This window comes from Solanum pennellii, chromosome 11 (assembly GCF_001406875.1).
Source record: "Solanum pennellii chromosome 11, SPENNV200".
NCBI lineage: Eukaryota > Viridiplantae > Streptophyta > Magnoliopsida > Solanales > Solanaceae > Solanum > Solanum pennellii.
In genome coordinates, this window is record NC_028647.1 from 64636270 (window position 1) to 64654305 (window position 18036).

Below are 18036 nucleotides of genomic sequence, written 5' to 3' on the forward strand. Positions count from 1 at the left end.
ATTAAAAATTATGTTTAGTAATTAAAATATAGTAATTCTTCTGAAAAAATAAAAAAGTTTANAAAACATTTTGTAATATTTTTCTTTATACGTATCTTTTTTTATAGACAATTTCTTTTTTGATTGTTAAAACTTATGTTTAGTAATTAAAATATATTAATTCCTCAGATAAAATAAAATATTTATTTTTCATGAAGTATTTAATATATCAAACCTCCAACATTTAACATAAGATTTTCATGTTATATTTTGTGCAGAGTTGTATTCTTATGTTAAACTTACATATCAAAAGGACTTAGATTTGAACTTAGCAATACAAATTAAAATTTTCTAATATCAATTAGGGGATAAACGTGCGATGCACGTTCCGAGAACTAGTTTTAACTATAATATCAAACAGTTTTTTACCCTTGGCCATAATACAACTTTCATTCATATGAAGAGCCATTAGAAACCTTGTTTTCCTAATTCCTATTGATCAATCTTGAACCTCCAAACAACATTTCAAGGAAATATGTGTTTCTCGATATACTGTTCGAGCAAAAGCTACTGAGTTTAGCCTCCGCTCATCAATAGGGAACGGGAACTCGAACCGTGGGAGGCCCTGACTTCATATCTTCCAAGATAAGATTTAGCAGAGCTTGTGTCACAGGACCTTCTCTACCTACATTAATGAGGAGGAAGACACAGAAAGGAGATCAGAATACAATCAAGTAAAGAAGACAAAATTTCATTTGCAACGTCTCGAACGATCGTAAATTTATGTCACCCTTGCATAATTATATGAAAACTAAGCTTCAACAGAACATGGTTTTGGACAGTACTTGTGTGGTTAGAAAGAGTGAACATATGTTGATAGCTAATATCTGTCGCGTAGCCATATGCAGTTACATGAAATTTCTGGCTTCACCACTGTCTATCTAGTCTTAGATTGTCGAGCAGTACTTACATTGGATCTATCAATCAAGAAAGATCATTTCGTGCTCGAATTTTAAAATATCATAAGAAACCAAAGCAAATGGAACAAAGGGGCGAAGTGAACAGTTAAATATTGTTTCGATGGAAGCAGAGAAATGCTTACCATTACCGATGATTTCTTCATCCCACTGCACCACCGAGCGTACAAGAATCCCACTACCAATTAGCATCATCTCATCTGCTCTTTTCGCGTCCTCTACAGACACATTTTCTACTCTAATGCCTCGAAGTTTACCTTCCTTTACTAGATTTTCTGCAAGAACCAGGACTCTTTTAGCTGTACAGCCACTGAGAATTTTATCGAAACAAGGCATCAGAAGGTCCTTTTCCTTTGTAACAAAAGCCACATTCATGTTCGGTCCTTCTGCAACAAAGCCATCGCCATCTAACCAAATTGCTGCATATGCATCATTTTCTTCTGCTTCCATCTTGGAAAGTGCATTCGGAAGATAATTAACACTTTTCACGACAGCAAACTGTGGGGGTTTTATCGGAATGGATGACGTTACAACTTTAATGCCCCTGTGATCAGGAGGTGATTGATCTTTAATTACAATGGCATAAAGAGTTGCTTGATGACAGCCTGATGAAGATAGTTGAAAATCACCAGGTCCTGCTGAAAGCCAGTATCTTAAAGAACCTTTTCTGCACTTGGAAACGCTTACTGTACGGATGAGAATCTGTCTTATGCTTTCCCTATCGAAAGGAATTTGTATTTTGGCCATGGTTGCGGATCCCAGGAAACGATCAAGGTGTTGGTCCAACTCATAAAGGTATCTGACGGTAGATAAGAAATAAGACAAATAAAGCAAAACCCAAGAATCTCAACTATCTTTTAGCTTCTCATTCTTGTTCACAGTCATGTCGATTAGAACTAATCCCACACTCGAGAGTTGCTTATCTAATGTATTGCTAGAAATCGACGATTACCCAACATAGAGCATAAGATAAGGGTTCAAGAGTAGCTAGACAATCTAATTGAACAAAAAAGGACAATAATTTGGCCAAGTTACAGTGTGTTTTATCTGCAAGAAAATCAGACCTCATTATCTCAACTTACGAGTACGAAACACCACCGAATGTAAAGGGGTTTATATCACAATTTACATGTTGACAAACCTGAAATCTCCAAACAGCATATTTTATGGAACACTTCAGGATGATAAATTGACAAGTCGAACTTAGCAATGAATTCATACGAAGACAAATTTTATCAAAGTAGATGCATGAGCATGGCCACTTGGATATGTGTTTAATGTAATCAAATGCAGCTAAATTTATATAGGACCCTTTTTAGGCTTCGATCTCACAAATCAACTTTCGTAGAAAATGAAAAGACAAAGAGCCGAAATTATATTAAGAAATGCTAACCCATCCATAATGGCAGCAGTATCAAAGACACCGTGCCCTCTATGAACCATGTGATCATCCATAGGTATCACCATGGCAGCTGTATCGGTTGTGATTCCACCAAAAACGCTCGAGTACATTGCCAAATAAAGCTGCTTGGTCTTGTAACCTTCTCGACTTGTTCTCATCCTCTCAATAACCTTTACAGGGAAAACAAAGACCATTTACTTTTGAGAAGCCCCTTTTATCGATATCAATTACAAGGTTTATGTACTCTATGAAGTATCCCAGGCAATTTATCGATTATTCATTGATACTTTGAGGTTATGATCATCTTTTAGCAATACACAATGTAGAAACCAGTTTATTCTTTTCTTTTTATTTTCTTCATTTCTAGTGAAAACCAGGATTCGTAATCATACAGGACATGTAGGTTCCAGATAATCCGTTCTAATGAAGATGCTACGAAACAGAAATGAAGCTTATCAAGACAGACAACAAAGTAGACCATGTAAATGATCAGCCCGATGCATTAAGCTCCCGCTAAGCGAGGGGTCCAGGGAAGGGCCGGACCACAAGGGTCTACTATATGTAGTCTTACCTTGCATTTCTACAGTTTCCACAACTCAATATATCAATCTTGGACTGATAACATATATTTATACTTTTTCTCCATTTGCGCCTTTTTTCATTAAAGTTCATATTTTACTTGCACTTAAAGCCCCAACAGACCTTAGAGCTTTTTGCTTTTGATAACACTGTTTAAAACAAGATGGCAAGGTGAAATTTAGAACCAGTTGCTCAATTCTCCTATTAGCAGTACTTGCACTTGTATAACTAGAATACAAACCACATAGAGTGAATAATGGCCTTGTTCACTTTTTAAGTTCTAACAACTCTATTCTCCATTATAGTGATTCTTTCTCACTGTTTTCAGGTAATACATACTCCCTTCGTTTCAATTTGCTCGTTATACTTTCCTTTTTAGTCCTTAGTCCTTACTAGTAACGTGGAGTACCTATCGGAAAAAACCACTCTACCTCACCTCTAAGGTAGAGGTAACACTCTCCAGACCCCACTCTTGTGAGAGTACACTAGATATGTTATTGTTGTTGACTTTTCATTTTAATCCATTTAGAAAATATATACATTTCCTTTTTACGCAATTCTTTAATTCGTGTCTTCAATAAACACCATTCAAAAGCCAATTTTTTTTTCTTAAACTCCATATCAAGTTAAAACCAAATAAACAAATCGACTCAACATCAAGTCAAGATCAAACACACAAATCTAACACGACCTCAAATTAAAACCAGACAAACTTTCAAGCTCTGACACAACATGTGATACGAAAAATGAAGTCTTTATACAAACATTTAATATTAAAGAGAAGAATAGTCAAACCTCTGAGCAAGAAAGAAGTGGAACATCAAAGGTTGGACAACATTGTCCATCTGCCCCCACAAAAAACAGCTAGCCATGTTAGTAAAAAAAAAACTTTAGCAAAATAAAAATAAATTATATTCAAGATTTACCAGAGGAAAAATTTGAGTTCTTGAAAACATTGGATCTGGTTAAAGGTCTGATCTTTGATCTTGAAAAATCCAAATTGCTTAATTTTGGTAGAAAAAATGAAGTTTCTGAGATGGGTTTTGTGAGAGTTGGTAAAGAAGCCATTGTATCTTTAGCTTAAGTTTACAAATTTTTGTGTGAAAAAATTTGGCATAAATAATCAAAACTTCTTGAAATAATCAAATGGTTTTACCCAAAAAAAACAAAATTTTCATAAAAATAGAGTGGACTGCAATTGTTGTTTACTGTGTCCTTTTTCTTTGGTTTTATGCTCACAAAAGGCTCATTAGTTAAAAGTTTGTTTAATGTCATTATCGAACATTCATTCATGTCATTATTTTTTAAATAGTGATTTTATAAAATTATTTTTGATATGTGATTAATTATAATTTGGCTATGGCATTAATTTTTTAATAGAAAAAGTCAAAAAAAATAATTTAATTTTTATTCAAAATTTTAATTTTTTTTATTAAAAAAATTGATGACGTGATGGAATTATCAATTTATTTAATTTTAAAAAATCAAAAAAATTATTCAATTTTTTTCCGTAATTATGATTTTTTTATTAAAAAATTGATGATGTGGCCAAATTATAATTGGCCACGTGTCAAAAATGATTTTGCAAAACCACTGTTAAAAAATAATGGCATGAATTAGCATTTTTCTGTAACGATAATGGCTTAAATGAGTCAAACTTATAACTGATGCCATAAATGAGTTTTTTCCTTTTTTATAATTATGGTTTGATTTAGTTTGAATGTATCTTGATTCATTTTATGTATATGTATATATGAATAATTTTTTAGTTGGTCTCTATAAAAGATATATTTTTATATTTAATAATAATTTAAATTTAAAATATTTATTTCAACCTTGATAAAATGATTATCAGCTGCATAAATATTTGTCGTTCATTTTAGATTATAAATTTCAAAAAGAATTATTTTTACTTTTAAACTTTATGTCATGTCAAATTAACTCATTTAAATTAAAACAAATGAAGTAACTACTCAATTAATTGTTATTGTCATTTTCCACCATTATTAATTGTCCTTATCGTTGTCACAATCAACTATTGTTTCTGTCATAAATAGTTTTCACATATGAATTTTATTTTAAAAAGATAAATAATAATCGAAGTACAAATTATAACAAATAAATTAAAATAAAGAGAGTATTATTTTTTCTTTTAAAATTTAACTGTCATGAAATTTGCGCTTTGAACTAATGTTAAGCAGGTGTTTGTATCTAAGATTTCATCTCGTGATTTAAAATCAATACTTGAACAATTGATTTTATCTTTTGATTAATTTTGCATTATGAGATGAAATGATCTCAAATTCTCTAAAAATCTTGATTTGAAAATTTCATATCATAATTTTATATTTATCAAATATAAAAATTTAAAATGCCCCTATCCAAACTTTTTTCATACATTAATAAGGATGGTTTCTGATTGGAGCAAAAATAATACCAAGACTTTACCTAGGAGTAACCAAATTGCAAATCATGTAGTTCCAAATTAATGTTGGATGTCATATCAAGAATTAATGTCCTCGTATACATCAAAAGACTCAAAATATTTTAAAAAAATTAAAACTAAAAAATTGAGATTATGTTAGAAAAGATTTTGAGTCGGTCAAGATCGAATAAGAAAAAGTAAATTATTTATGATAAAATTATTTTTGTTTTTGAAATTACCTTTTTTTTGGTAAACGGTCTTCCTTTTTAGTTGTTTTTCATCCTTTTTGTTATTTTTTAATTAGGTGAATAAATATTTGGAGAAAAAAATTGATAAATAATCAACGTACACCCCATGTGTAGTTAAGTTATATTTCATTTTTTGAGTGTTTCATATATAATCTGTGTATAACTCATACATAAATAAGTTATATTATGGTTTTTGAATGTATAATCAGTTTAGACTTTTCTTTTTTTAAGTAAATAAGAATATGACTATTTATTATAAATAAATTACTTTATTGTATATATTTAAAATTAAACTTCGAAACTTTCTTGTAAACTTAAACTCTTTTCATCGAGAATATTTAATTTTTTTTTGTTTATAACAGAAAAAAAACTACAACAACTAATTTACAAAAGACAAAACAAACTATTTCACACAATAATTTAACCTCTAAATGACAAATCATTTGTATTTTTCTTTGAGTGACAAAAACGGTTATGTAAAGTTTTTAGATAATTAATTAATTAATATTTGTGCAAAGAAAATTTTGAATTGACATGAATATCGAGTTTTACATGTCTTACCATTTCAATTATATTTTTCTCAATTTTTTTTTCTTACTGACCATCTATCGATTTGATACTCTCATATCTAATATTATGTATATCTTTGATATATTATAATTATATTATTTTTTATTTAATTATTTTAGTTTTTCGTATTTTAAGGTAAGTAACACTAATACATATTAATTATTAGGAAAAATGATAGAAATTCCACCTTTAATTTTTTTTATTATCATTAGTCCCTGTTAGTTTTACAAATTCTTAAAATCCCTCATTTTTGCGCATCAAATTAATGTATTAGCTTATCAGATCAATGTATCTCTCGCGTCATATTATTATATTAGCACATCAGACCAATGTATCCCGAGCATCAGATTAGTGTATCATGTATAAAATGTACATTTGATTAGTATATCATATATAAAATGTAATGTATCTTACTTAACTATTAATGTATCTCGTGCATCATATTAATATATCAACGCTTATATCATTGTGTATCAATTTGAGAAATTTATGTAGTTATAAACTTATAAGAACGACAATTTTATCTTAAAAGTATGTAATTTCTGTCCTTTACCCTTATTATTATAAAATGAAGCTTGGAGGGTTGGGGCGGGGTGGGGGTATATGAATGATAGTACAGTGCAATAATGGTACTATTGTATTCACATGTTCTCTATATATTATGTTGTTTAAAAACATTATTACGTAACGATAAAAAGATTCACTTTGTATAACGATTAATTTGGTGTGATCATGTTATTATTTTAATATTGTCTTGATTTATTATTTAATAAAATCTATTTTAATTTATCTTTTACTCTATGTTTTCATATTAATTTTATCCATACCCTAGTTTCTTATAATTTATTATCCAAATTATGAATGTGTGACATATATAACGACGGAGAATGATATTGTTATTCAAAATTTGTATTTATTAATATAATATAATATAACACAATATATTATGAAACGATATGTGTATATATATTTTTTAATTTTTTAATTAAAAAAATTGATGACGTGGCCGAATTATCAATTAATTTAATTTTAAAAAATCAAAAAGATAATTCAATCTTTTCCAGAATTATAATTTTTTTATTTAAAAAATTGATGACGTGGCCAAATTATAATTTGCCACGTGTCAAAAATGGTTTTGCAAAACCACCGTTAAAAAATAATGGCGTGAATGGGCATTTTTCTTTAACGGTAATGGCATAAATGAGTCAAAATTTTAACTGATGGCATAAATGAGCCTTTGTTGAAAGTTTAATGGCATATTTGATACTTTTCCCTTTTTATAATTATGGTTCGATTCAGTTTGAATGTTTTTTGATTAATTTTATGTATATGTATATATGATTAATTTTTTAGTTGGTCTATATAAAAGATATATTTTTATATTTAAAATATTTATTTTAACCTTGATAAAATGATTATCAGCTACATAAATATTTGTCGTTCATTTTAGATCATAAATTTTAAAAAGAATTATTTTTACTTTAAACTTTATGTCATGTCAAATTACCTCGTTTAAATTAAAACAAATGAAGTAACTACTCAATTCATTGTTATTGTCATTTTCCACCATTATTAATTGTCGTTATCGTTGTCACAATCAACTGCTGTTCCTGTCATAAATAGTTTTCACATATATAAATTTTATTTTAAAAAGATAAATAATACTCCAAGTACAAATCATAACAAATAAATTAAAATAAAGAGAGTATTTTTTTTCTTTTAAAATTTAACAGTCATGAAATTTGCGCTTTGAACTAATGATTTTAAGCAGGTGTTTGTATCTAAGATTTCATCTCGTGATTTAAAATCAATACTTGAACAATTGATTTTATCTTTTAATTAATTTTGCATTATGAGATGAAATGATCTCAAATTCTCTAAAAATCTTGATTTGAAAATTTCATATCATAATTTTATATTTATCAAATATAAAAATTTAAAATACCCCTATCCAAACTTTTTTCATACATTAATAAGGATGGTTTCTGATTGGTGCAAAAATAATATTAAGACTTTACCTAGGAGTAACCAAATTGCAAATCATGTAGTTCCAAACTAACGTTGAATGTCATATCAAGAATTAATTTTCTCGTATATATCAAAAGATTTAAAATATCGAAAAAAATTAAAATTAAAAAATTGAGATTATGTTAGAAAAGATTTTGAGTCGGTCAAAATCGAATAAGAAAAAGTAAAATTATTTATAATAAAATTATTTTTGTTTTTGAAATTACCTTTTTTGGGTAATCGAACTTCCTTTTTAGTTGTTTCTCATCCTTATTGTTCTTTTATTTGGAAAAAAAAGAATTGATAAATCATCGACGTACACCCCATGTATAGTTAAGTTATATTTCATCTTTTAAGTGTTTCATATGTAGTCCGTGTATAACTCATACATAAATAAGTTATATTATAATTTTTGAATGTATAATCAGTGTAGACTTTTCATTTTTTAAGTAAATAAGAATATGATTATTTATTATAAACAAATTACTTTATTGTATATATTTCAAATTAAAAACTTCGAAACTTTCATTGTAAACTTAAATTTTTTTCATCGAAAATATTTTATATATTTTTTTGTTTATCACGGAAAAAAAAAACTACAACAACTAATTTATAAAAGACGAAACAAACTATTTCACACAATAATTTAACCTCTAAATTACAAATCATTTGTATTTTTCTTTGAGTGACAAAAACGGTTATGCAAAATTTTTAGATAATTAATTAATTAATATTTGTGCAAAGAAAATTTTGAATTGACATGAATATCGAGTTTTACATGTCTTACCATTTCAATTATATTTTCCTCAATTTTTTTTTCTTACTAACCATCTATCGATTTGATACTCTCATATCTAAAATTATGTATATCTTTGATATATTATAATTATATCATTTTTTGTCTAATTATTTTAGTTTTTTCGTATTTTAAGGTAAGTAACACTAACACATATTAATTATTAGGAAAAATGACAGAAATTTCACCTTTAGTTTTCTTATTATCATTATCCCCTATTAGTTTTACAAATTCTTAAAATCCCTCATTTTTGTGCATTAGATTAATGTATTAGCTCATCAGATTAATGTAATGTCGCGCGTCATATTAATGTATTAGCGTATCAGATTAATGTATCCCAAGCATCATATTAGTGTATCATGTATAAAATGTACATTAGATTAGTATATTATATATAAAATGTAATGTATCTTACTTAACAATTAATATATCTCGTGCATCATATTGATGTATCAACGCTTATATTATTGTGTATTAATTTGAAGGATTTATGTAGTTATAAACTTATAAGAACGATAATTTTGTCTTTAAAATATGTAATTCCTGGCCTTTACCCTTATTATTATAAAATGAAGCTGGGGGGTTGGGGTGGGGTGGGGTATATGAATGATAGTACAGTGCAATAATAGTATTATTGTATTCACGTGTTCTCTATATATTATGTTGTTTAAAAACATTATTACGTAACGATAAAAAAATTCACTTTGTATAAGATTGATGCTCACGTTATTATTTTAATATTGTCTTAATTTATTATTTAATAAATTCTATTTTAACTTATCTTTTACTCTACTTTTTCATATTAGTTTTATCCATATCCTAGTTTCGCATAGGTTTATTATCCAAATTATGAATGTGTGACATTATATAACGACGGAGAACAATACTGTTATCCAAAAATTGTATTCATTAATATAATATAACACAATATATTATGAAACGATATATATATATATATATATATGATTTCTTGAATATTAACGACTTCTGAGAATGTTGTAGCACTATAACAATTACTAGATTAAACTACAAATTTCTTACTTATTAATCATTACACAATAACACAAAATCAATTGATCATATTCTATATTGAAAAACAAATACTAATTTATTGAGTAACATTTTGTTACGAAATTATATATACATTACAAATTTACTTGTAGAAATTATATCAAAATTACTATAGTATAATTTAAGCCACTAATATTAAAGTAAGCTAAGATATGTGAGATCAAGGTGGATCCTTTGATGTAGATGAATTTATTTTATTATCATCCAATAATTCTAATGGTGGATGACACATCATATATATATATATATATATATGTCAAAAGATTTGAAATACTAAAAAAATTCAAATTTAAAAAGTTGAAATTGTGTTAGGAGATTTTAAGTAGGTCGAAATCGAATAGAAATGAGTAAAATTATTTACAATAAAATTATTTTTATTTTCGAAATTACCTTTTTTTGGTAATCAATCTTCCTTTTAACTATTTATCATCCTTTTTTTTCTTTTTTTAAAAATTAGATGAATAAATATTTTTAAAAAATTAATTTGATAAATAGTTGCCTATACTTTATGTATAATTAAGTTGTATTCAATTTTTGAATGTTTCATATCTATTCAGTGTATAACTCATGCATAGTTAATTTATATTTCAATTTTTTAATTGTATAACTAATGTATACTTTCAATAAATCTTAATTATTTTTTATGTAAACAGAAATATTACTATATTAATCACAAAAATTACTTTCTTATATATATTTAAAATGACACTATGGAACTTTTATTTTAAACTTAAAACTCTTTTCATCGAGAACTTTTTAATATATATATTTTTTATTTATTACAGAAAAAAATAAAAACTACAACAACTAATTTAAAAAAGACAAAACAAACTATTTCACACGATAATTTAACCTCTGAAATACAAATCATTTGTATTTCTTTGACAAAAACGGTTAGGTGAAGTTTTCAGATAATTAATTAATTAGTTAATTAATATTTGTGTGAAGAAAATATTGAATTGACATGAATATCGAGTTTTACATGTTTTATCCTTTTAATATATTTTCTTCTGATACGTTTTCTTACCAACCTTTTATCTATTTGATACTTAATATTCATAATTTCATATCTAAGATTACGCATATCTTTGATATATTACAGTTATGTTATATTTTATTTAATCATTTTCTCGTATTTTACGATAAGTAATATTGACACATATTAATTATTATTTATTATAATATCTTGTGCTTAAAAATTAACAAAAGAAGATTATATGGGGACTTCCTCCCTCCATTTGTAGTGGGGGGGACAAGGGGGGTGGGGGGTGGGGCAATAATAGTACTACACAATACCATTCACATATTATTTACGGTGTCATTTATAAAAATCATTGTTAGGTAACGATGAAAAAATTCACGTAATATAATGACTGCTTTGGTGTGATTGTGTCATTATATATCTTAATATTTTATTCTCATTTTATCTTCATTTATTATTTAATAAATTTTATTTTAATTTATCTTTTACTCTACTTTAACATAGTAATTTCATCTCATACCTTGGTGTTTTCGTAGGTTTACCATCAAAATTATGAAGTGTGACATTATATAACAACAGAAAACGATAAATGTTATATTCATTAAAACAATATACTATAATATAATGTACAATATACACTATACATTATGAAATAATATTAACGACTTCTAAGAATGTCGTAGTACTATAACAATTACTACATTAAAGTTCAAATTTCTTACTTATTAATTACACAACAACACAAAATCAATTGACCATATTCTATATTGAAAATCAAACACTAAATCATTGAGTAACATTTTGTGACGAAATTAAATAGTTCATTATATATATAAATATATATAAATTTTATTCTATAGTATATTTTAAGAGAACACTAATATTAAAGTAGCTAGCTAAGATACGTGACATCAAGGTGGATCCTTTGATGTAAGATGAATTTACTACTTTATCCTCCAATATTTTAGTAACATAGAAATAAATATAATATAGTATGTTATTTATTTTTTTAAAAAAACATATTTTTGGCATGTCAAAATATAATTTTTCCAACTTTATAACGTGACTTACCTATTTTTCTCTCTTTAAAAAGAAGTGAACTTTTTATTTTTCTATTTGTACTGCCATTGGAACAATTTTATCTTCTCCATATTATTATATTTCGTTTCCGATTTCACCATAATGAATTCAAGCAATCACAAAGTCATTACATGCAAAGGTGAGATTTTTAATTTCTCTCTCTATACGTCTGTATTATGAACGATCAAGTCATGAATATAATGATTTTCAGACGATGAAGTAAGAAATTTCGTTAAATAAATACAGGTGCAGTAGTATGGAAGTCGGGAGACGAATTGAAAATAGAAGAAATAGAAGTCGATCCACCAAAATCAACAGAAGTTAGGATTAAAATGATTTATGCTAGTTTATGTGGTACTGATGTTCTTTGTTGCAATGGCTTTCCAAAGGTATATTTGGATTGAAATTAGAAATTTTTATCGCGAAATAATAAAATAGCTATTAATTTCATTTAATCATCGATAACTATAAATTATTATTTTTTATCGATAAATTTCATAACGAATAATTATCTAATTTATTGTTGATAATTCTCAGCCTTTGTTCCCTCGCATTCCTGGACATGAAGGAGTTGGGTAAGAATAATCATATATATTTTAAATTTAGAAAAATATAAAAGTTCATTGAAATTGTAATAAATAAAATCTATTTGAACTTAAAATTCTAAAAATACAATCATTTCAATACTAAATTTCATGAAGATTGAATGAAAAAATGCAAAAGTATCCTCGATCTATGTCCGAAATCTCATAGAGACACTCATACTATATTAAGGTCCTATTACCTCATGAACTTATTTTATAAATGACTTTCAACCCTATTTCGGCCTACGTGACACTATCTTGTGGGCTCAAAGTGTGCTGAGAATTTTTTCAAGTTATGTGGTTGATAGTGCTAGATAGGCCGAAAAGGGATAGAAAATTATTTATAAGTTAAGTATAGGGGGTAAATAGGACCTTAATATAGTATACGTGTGTCTCTGAGATTTCAGACATAGATCGGGGTACTTATGCATTTTCGCAAAATTGAATGATAAAGTTAAAATTCTAATCTAATTTTTCGTATTTGCTACCATTTTTAAAAATAAGAAAATAATGGACGTGGAATTAGACAAAGTGTATTATATGTGAAGGCTACTTCAGAAAATATCATAGGTTTAACGATTCAGATTGCTGGTGATATTTTTCGTTTTAGATCTAGGGCCACACGACTTTGAAACACATCACTAGAGTGTAAGAATACTTACTTATATATCCAACATCTCTCATTTATTTTATCGATCTGAAATTTCTTATCCTGATGTACTTTGTGTGTGTATTTTCCGCAGCGCGATAGAAAGCGTGGGAGAAAGTGTGAAAGATTTGAAAGAAGGAGACATAGTGATGCCACATTTTTTGGGTGAATGTGGAGATTGTCCTAATTGCAAGTCCAAAAAGTCCAATTTATGCCATAAATACCCTTTAAATTTTAGTGGATTATTGTTGGATGGAACATCAAGAATGTCTATTAATGGTCAAAAAATTTATCATCATGTTAGTTGTTCTACATTATCAGAGTACATAGTTCTTGATGAAAACTATGTTATTAAGGTTGATCCTAGGTTACCAATTGAACATGTTCCTTTCTTATGTTGTGCTTTTACAACTGGTTTTGGAGCAACATGGAAAGATGTTAACATTGAAAAGGGATCAAGTGTTGCTGTCCTTGGTCTTGGAGGTGTTGGACTTGGTGTAAGTACATTCGATACAGAAATAACGTATACTGGTCATTTTTAATCGAAAAAAATATTGATTTTTATAAATTTAATCGAAGTTACGCGTGTGAATTTTGATATATTTTTCAGTTAGCTATATGTTTTGTGAATGTCATCAATTAGTACATTCAACGTTGTTCATTAGTCAGTTCAGTTTGATTATCATTCCATAGGAATTTTCTCAAATTTCACATGTGAAATTTGATATTTTATGACGGTGGTTATTTTTCAATTATAAGGATGGAGGGGTAGGGCAAAAATTAGCAATACATGTGAAATTTGATATTTTATGACGGTGGTTATTTTTCAATTATAAGGATGGAGGGGTAGGGCAAAAATTAGCAATACATGTGAAATTTGATATTTTATGACGGTGGTTATTTTTCAATTATAAGGATGGAGGGGTAGGGCAAAAATTAGCAATACATGTGAAATTTGATATTTTATGACGGTGGTTATTTTTCAATTATAAGGATGGAGGGGTAGGGCAAAAATTAGCAATATATTTTATGAAGGTTATCTGTATATTCAAGGTTGTTCATTTATGACGGTGGCTATAATTTTTATTATGGCGCAAAAAGTTTACCTATATATTTTGTGAATGTTATCTGTATATTCAAGGTTGTTCATTACTTGATTTAGTTATTAAATTTTTTTTAAAGTTACACATGTAAAATTTGATATTTGATGACAATGACTCTTTTTCGATTATAAGAAAAAAAATAGCTCTATATTATATAAATGTAATTAATATATTCAAGGTTGTTCATTGATCGGTTAAATAATATCTGATTATTTTTCGATCTCGTCTTTAAAAATACAGGTAGTAGAAGGAGCTAGACAAAAGGAAGCAGCCAAAATAATTGGGATGGATATACATGAAATGAAAAGTGAAAAAGCAAAGATTTATGGAATTACTGATTTTATAAATATTTCTGAAAAATCAATTTCAATTTCAGAATTAATTAAAGATGCTACTGGTGGACTTGGTGTTGACTACTTCTTTGAGTGTACAGATGTGCCTCAACTCACTATCAATGAAGCCATTCAATCAACTAGAATGGTATATTTGAGTCTATCTCGACTAATTTTTATATTATTTTTTGTGTTTTATATCATATGATATTATTTCGTATAATATGATTATGTTTGTATTGTCTTTTTTAATAGTAATAGTTCATAGTAATATCATAGATGTGTTAAAGATTTCAGTTCAAACTAACAAGATGAATATCGTAATATTAAAATGATATATACATTTTTCAAGTAGTATCGTCAATTTTTATGTTATTTTTCTTTGTTTTTTGTATTTTATATCATATGACACTATTTCGTATAACATGATCATGCTTGTATTGTTTTTTTTTAATAGTGATAATTCATAGTAATGCCATAGATGTGTTAAAGATTTCAGTTCAAACCAACAAGATGAATATCGTAATACTAGAATAATATGAATTTCTAAAAGAAATAATCAAAATCACAGATTTTTCAAATAATATCATCATTCTTTATGTTATTTCTATTTACTTTTGTGTTCTATATCATATTACGTTACTTTGTATAGCATGATCAAGTTTGTATTGTTTTCTATCTTCTTTTTTTTCTTTTTGGTAAAGAATATTTTATAGTAATACTATTTTTAAGGTGGTATTAAAGATTTAAGATGAATATCGTAATAATAGAATAATATAAATTTTTAAAAATAATCAAAATCATTGCATTTCATCCCCCATCCCCACCCTCACCCACCACCCGTAGTGAATATATTCGTCACGTTTATATAAATATTTCTCTCACAATTTTATATTTTTCCGTAATTATACGAGCTTACTCAATATTCACTATGATAATTACTTGTACAGGTGCACACACACAAACTAGTCGAGACGACAATATTCTTTATGTCATCTCTATCTGTTTCTTACATTTTCTTTCACATGACACTATTTCGTATAACGTGTATAGATTATCTTTTTATAATTTACAAAAAAAAAACTATTTTTATATCCCATTTTTTAGTATTTACTTTATTAAATAGCTATGTTTTTAATTGTTGTGTGACTTCAAAAAAAACATATTAGGGTTATGGAACAGTGATAGTGCTTGGAGCTGGACTTGTGTTAGATTGGCAAATGAGTTATGTCCCTCTAATGTTTGGTAGAACACTCAAAGGATCAATCTATGGTGGCATCAGAACTCACACAGATCTTCCATCTATAATTGACAAATGCATTAGCAAGGTACATACGATATTTCTTTAAAATGTGTTTTTTTATCGTAGATTTGAGAATAATAAGTTACACGTATGCTTTCTTGTCCACTTGTATTTGTTCATTTTGAAAGACCCTACGCCCATGACTATCTGCTTTCCGATTACAATTAATTAGCCTATCACCATAAGGTCGAAAAGTCAAATCCCAACCATTCATTGAAGTTGCTCTTTTTCAGGTAATTTTTCTATGGTAGTCTGTACTATATAAACAAAGCAACAATTCAACTATATAAATAGAGATAAAGACCATCACTACTTAAAAAAACTGCATTTAGCGATGAACGTCTGTTTTGCTCGTTGCTAACAAAAATTAGTCGCTAAGTGGATTTAGCAACGGAATTTGTTGTTTAGCTGCAAAAATTTTCTGTCGCTAAATCCAATTTTTATAGTAGTACATGTTTCAATAATTGAATTTTTATCTATCCTCATGACGCACAAGGAAGATTTCACAACTTTCCCCACAAATTATGACATTATTTCACCAATTTAGAGCTCCTACACATAAGGATTGTAGGAGTAGCACATAAAAAACTTTTCTGGAAGTGTTAAATTTATAGAACAAATATTGTAGTATGCGAAAAGTCACATAAAAACATAATCCATGAACAATAACTTTGTAAGATACATGTATCTACTTTAATATCTCGTCTTCGAGAAGTAATTGAATATTTGTTTCCTTTTTCTATTAGTTTAGTGAAGTTTATAACAATTTTAGCTAATAAATAAAAATGTTTATCATTAATAGTCACTTTAAAATAAATTTATTGTATCATACTAGTGCTATAATAGTATTTTTATTATATTTTAATATGAATCCAAAAATTATAAGAGAAAGTGTATAGTCAAGAGCTAGATAATTAAGTGCAAATCATGATAGAAATTCATGAGAATATCAACAATTTTTTATTAAATCGCTTGTAAAATTTGAAATAACCTTTGAAATTCCTAAAAGGATCTGTTATTTTTTTTGCGCATTGAAACATTAATATGATTAAATTAAATGTGCATATAAATTATAGAGGATAAATATTATTAAATTAGATATTTTAATTAGGAATTAATCTTAGAAAGCGTAAAAGTCATTAACAATTTTATTAAAACTATACAATTTAATATTTAAATTAAATAATCAAGTTTTTATAACAATTTAATTTATAGTAGGGTTACAACTGTAATTCACCTTTTTTGTTCATGCTTGATATGATGATTGTCATACTGGTGTGTGATCTTTCAAAAATACCTTACTTTTGAAGTATCTAAAACACCCCCGATAATACTTTTGAAAAGTCTTAGTAACATCCCGACATATTTATACCTACACCAAGTTCGTAAGATATTATTAATTATAAGACATTATGAATACGAGTTTTTTACGTGTAACCTCAAATATGAACATTTTGAATTTAGAAAAAAGAAAACGAAAAATGAAATTTTTTCTATTTTTCTAGTTAGAATGGATTGGTCTTACCTGTCCCTATCCAACCAATAATGACTTATGACTGACTCGCGATTCACTCGATGTCCTGGTTATTTTCTGCAGGAGATCAAACTAGATGAATTATTGACTCATGAAGTTTCATTCAATGATGTAAACAAGGCATTTGAGTACTTGAAAGAACCAAACTGTGTGAAGGTCCTTATCAAGTTTTGAGCTAATATTTAGTTTCATTTTTTTCCTTCTGTGTAACAATAACAAAATAGCAATAAGGATATGAAGTTATGAAGTGTGGAACATAATCAAGCTTGTATTGTTCTTCTGTCTTTTTTTGGTAATGGATATATTCATAATTGTACTATTTCAAGATGGTGCTATAAAGATTTCAGTTCAACAATGTGTATAGAAAGGGAGAAGTAAATACTCGCGTCAAGCCAACATGGACGAAGATATGGAG

At 27.3% G+C, this 18036-nt stretch overlaps 2 protein-coding genes across 3 annotated transcripts; one reads left to right on the plus strand and one right to left on the minus strand.

Annotated features, from left to right (window-relative positions):
* Positions 1-278: 278 nt before the first annotated feature.
* LOC107002993 (D-amino-acid transaminase, chloroplastic) lies at positions 279-4127 on the minus strand. Its single transcript, XM_015201216.2, has 5 exons — positions 3864-4127; positions 3733-3782; positions 2350-2528; positions 1082-1755; positions 279-664 (listed from the first exon to the last, which is right to left on the minus strand). The coding sequence occupies exons 1-5, from the start codon at positions 4003-4005 to the stop codon at positions 570-572; spliced, it is 1140 nt and encodes a 379-aa protein (XP_015056702.2). The 5' UTR covers positions 4006-4127; the 3' UTR covers positions 279-569.
* Positions 4128-12135: 8008 nt separating this feature from the next.
* On the plus strand, positions 12136-17940 carry LOC107002967 (alcohol dehydrogenase-like 3). 2 transcript variants are annotated; one of them, XM_015201191.2, is made up of 7 exons: positions 12136-12255; positions 12363-12505; positions 12654-12691; positions 13444-13846; positions 14693-14932; positions 15954-16112; positions 17685-17940. In XM_015201191.2, the coding sequence occupies exons 1-7, from the start codon at positions 12219-12221 to the stop codon at positions 17793-17795; spliced, it is 1131 nt and encodes a 376-aa protein (XP_015056677.1). In that variant the 5' UTR covers positions 12136-12218; the 3' UTR covers positions 17796-17940. The 2 variants fall into 2 exon arrangements, with proteins under 2 accessions (XP_015056677.1, XP_027769037.1); XM_027913236.1 differs by lacking the exons at positions 12363-12505; positions 12654-12691 and having other exon boundaries at positions 12173-12255.
* The last annotated feature ends 96 nt before the right edge of the window (positions 17941-18036 follow it).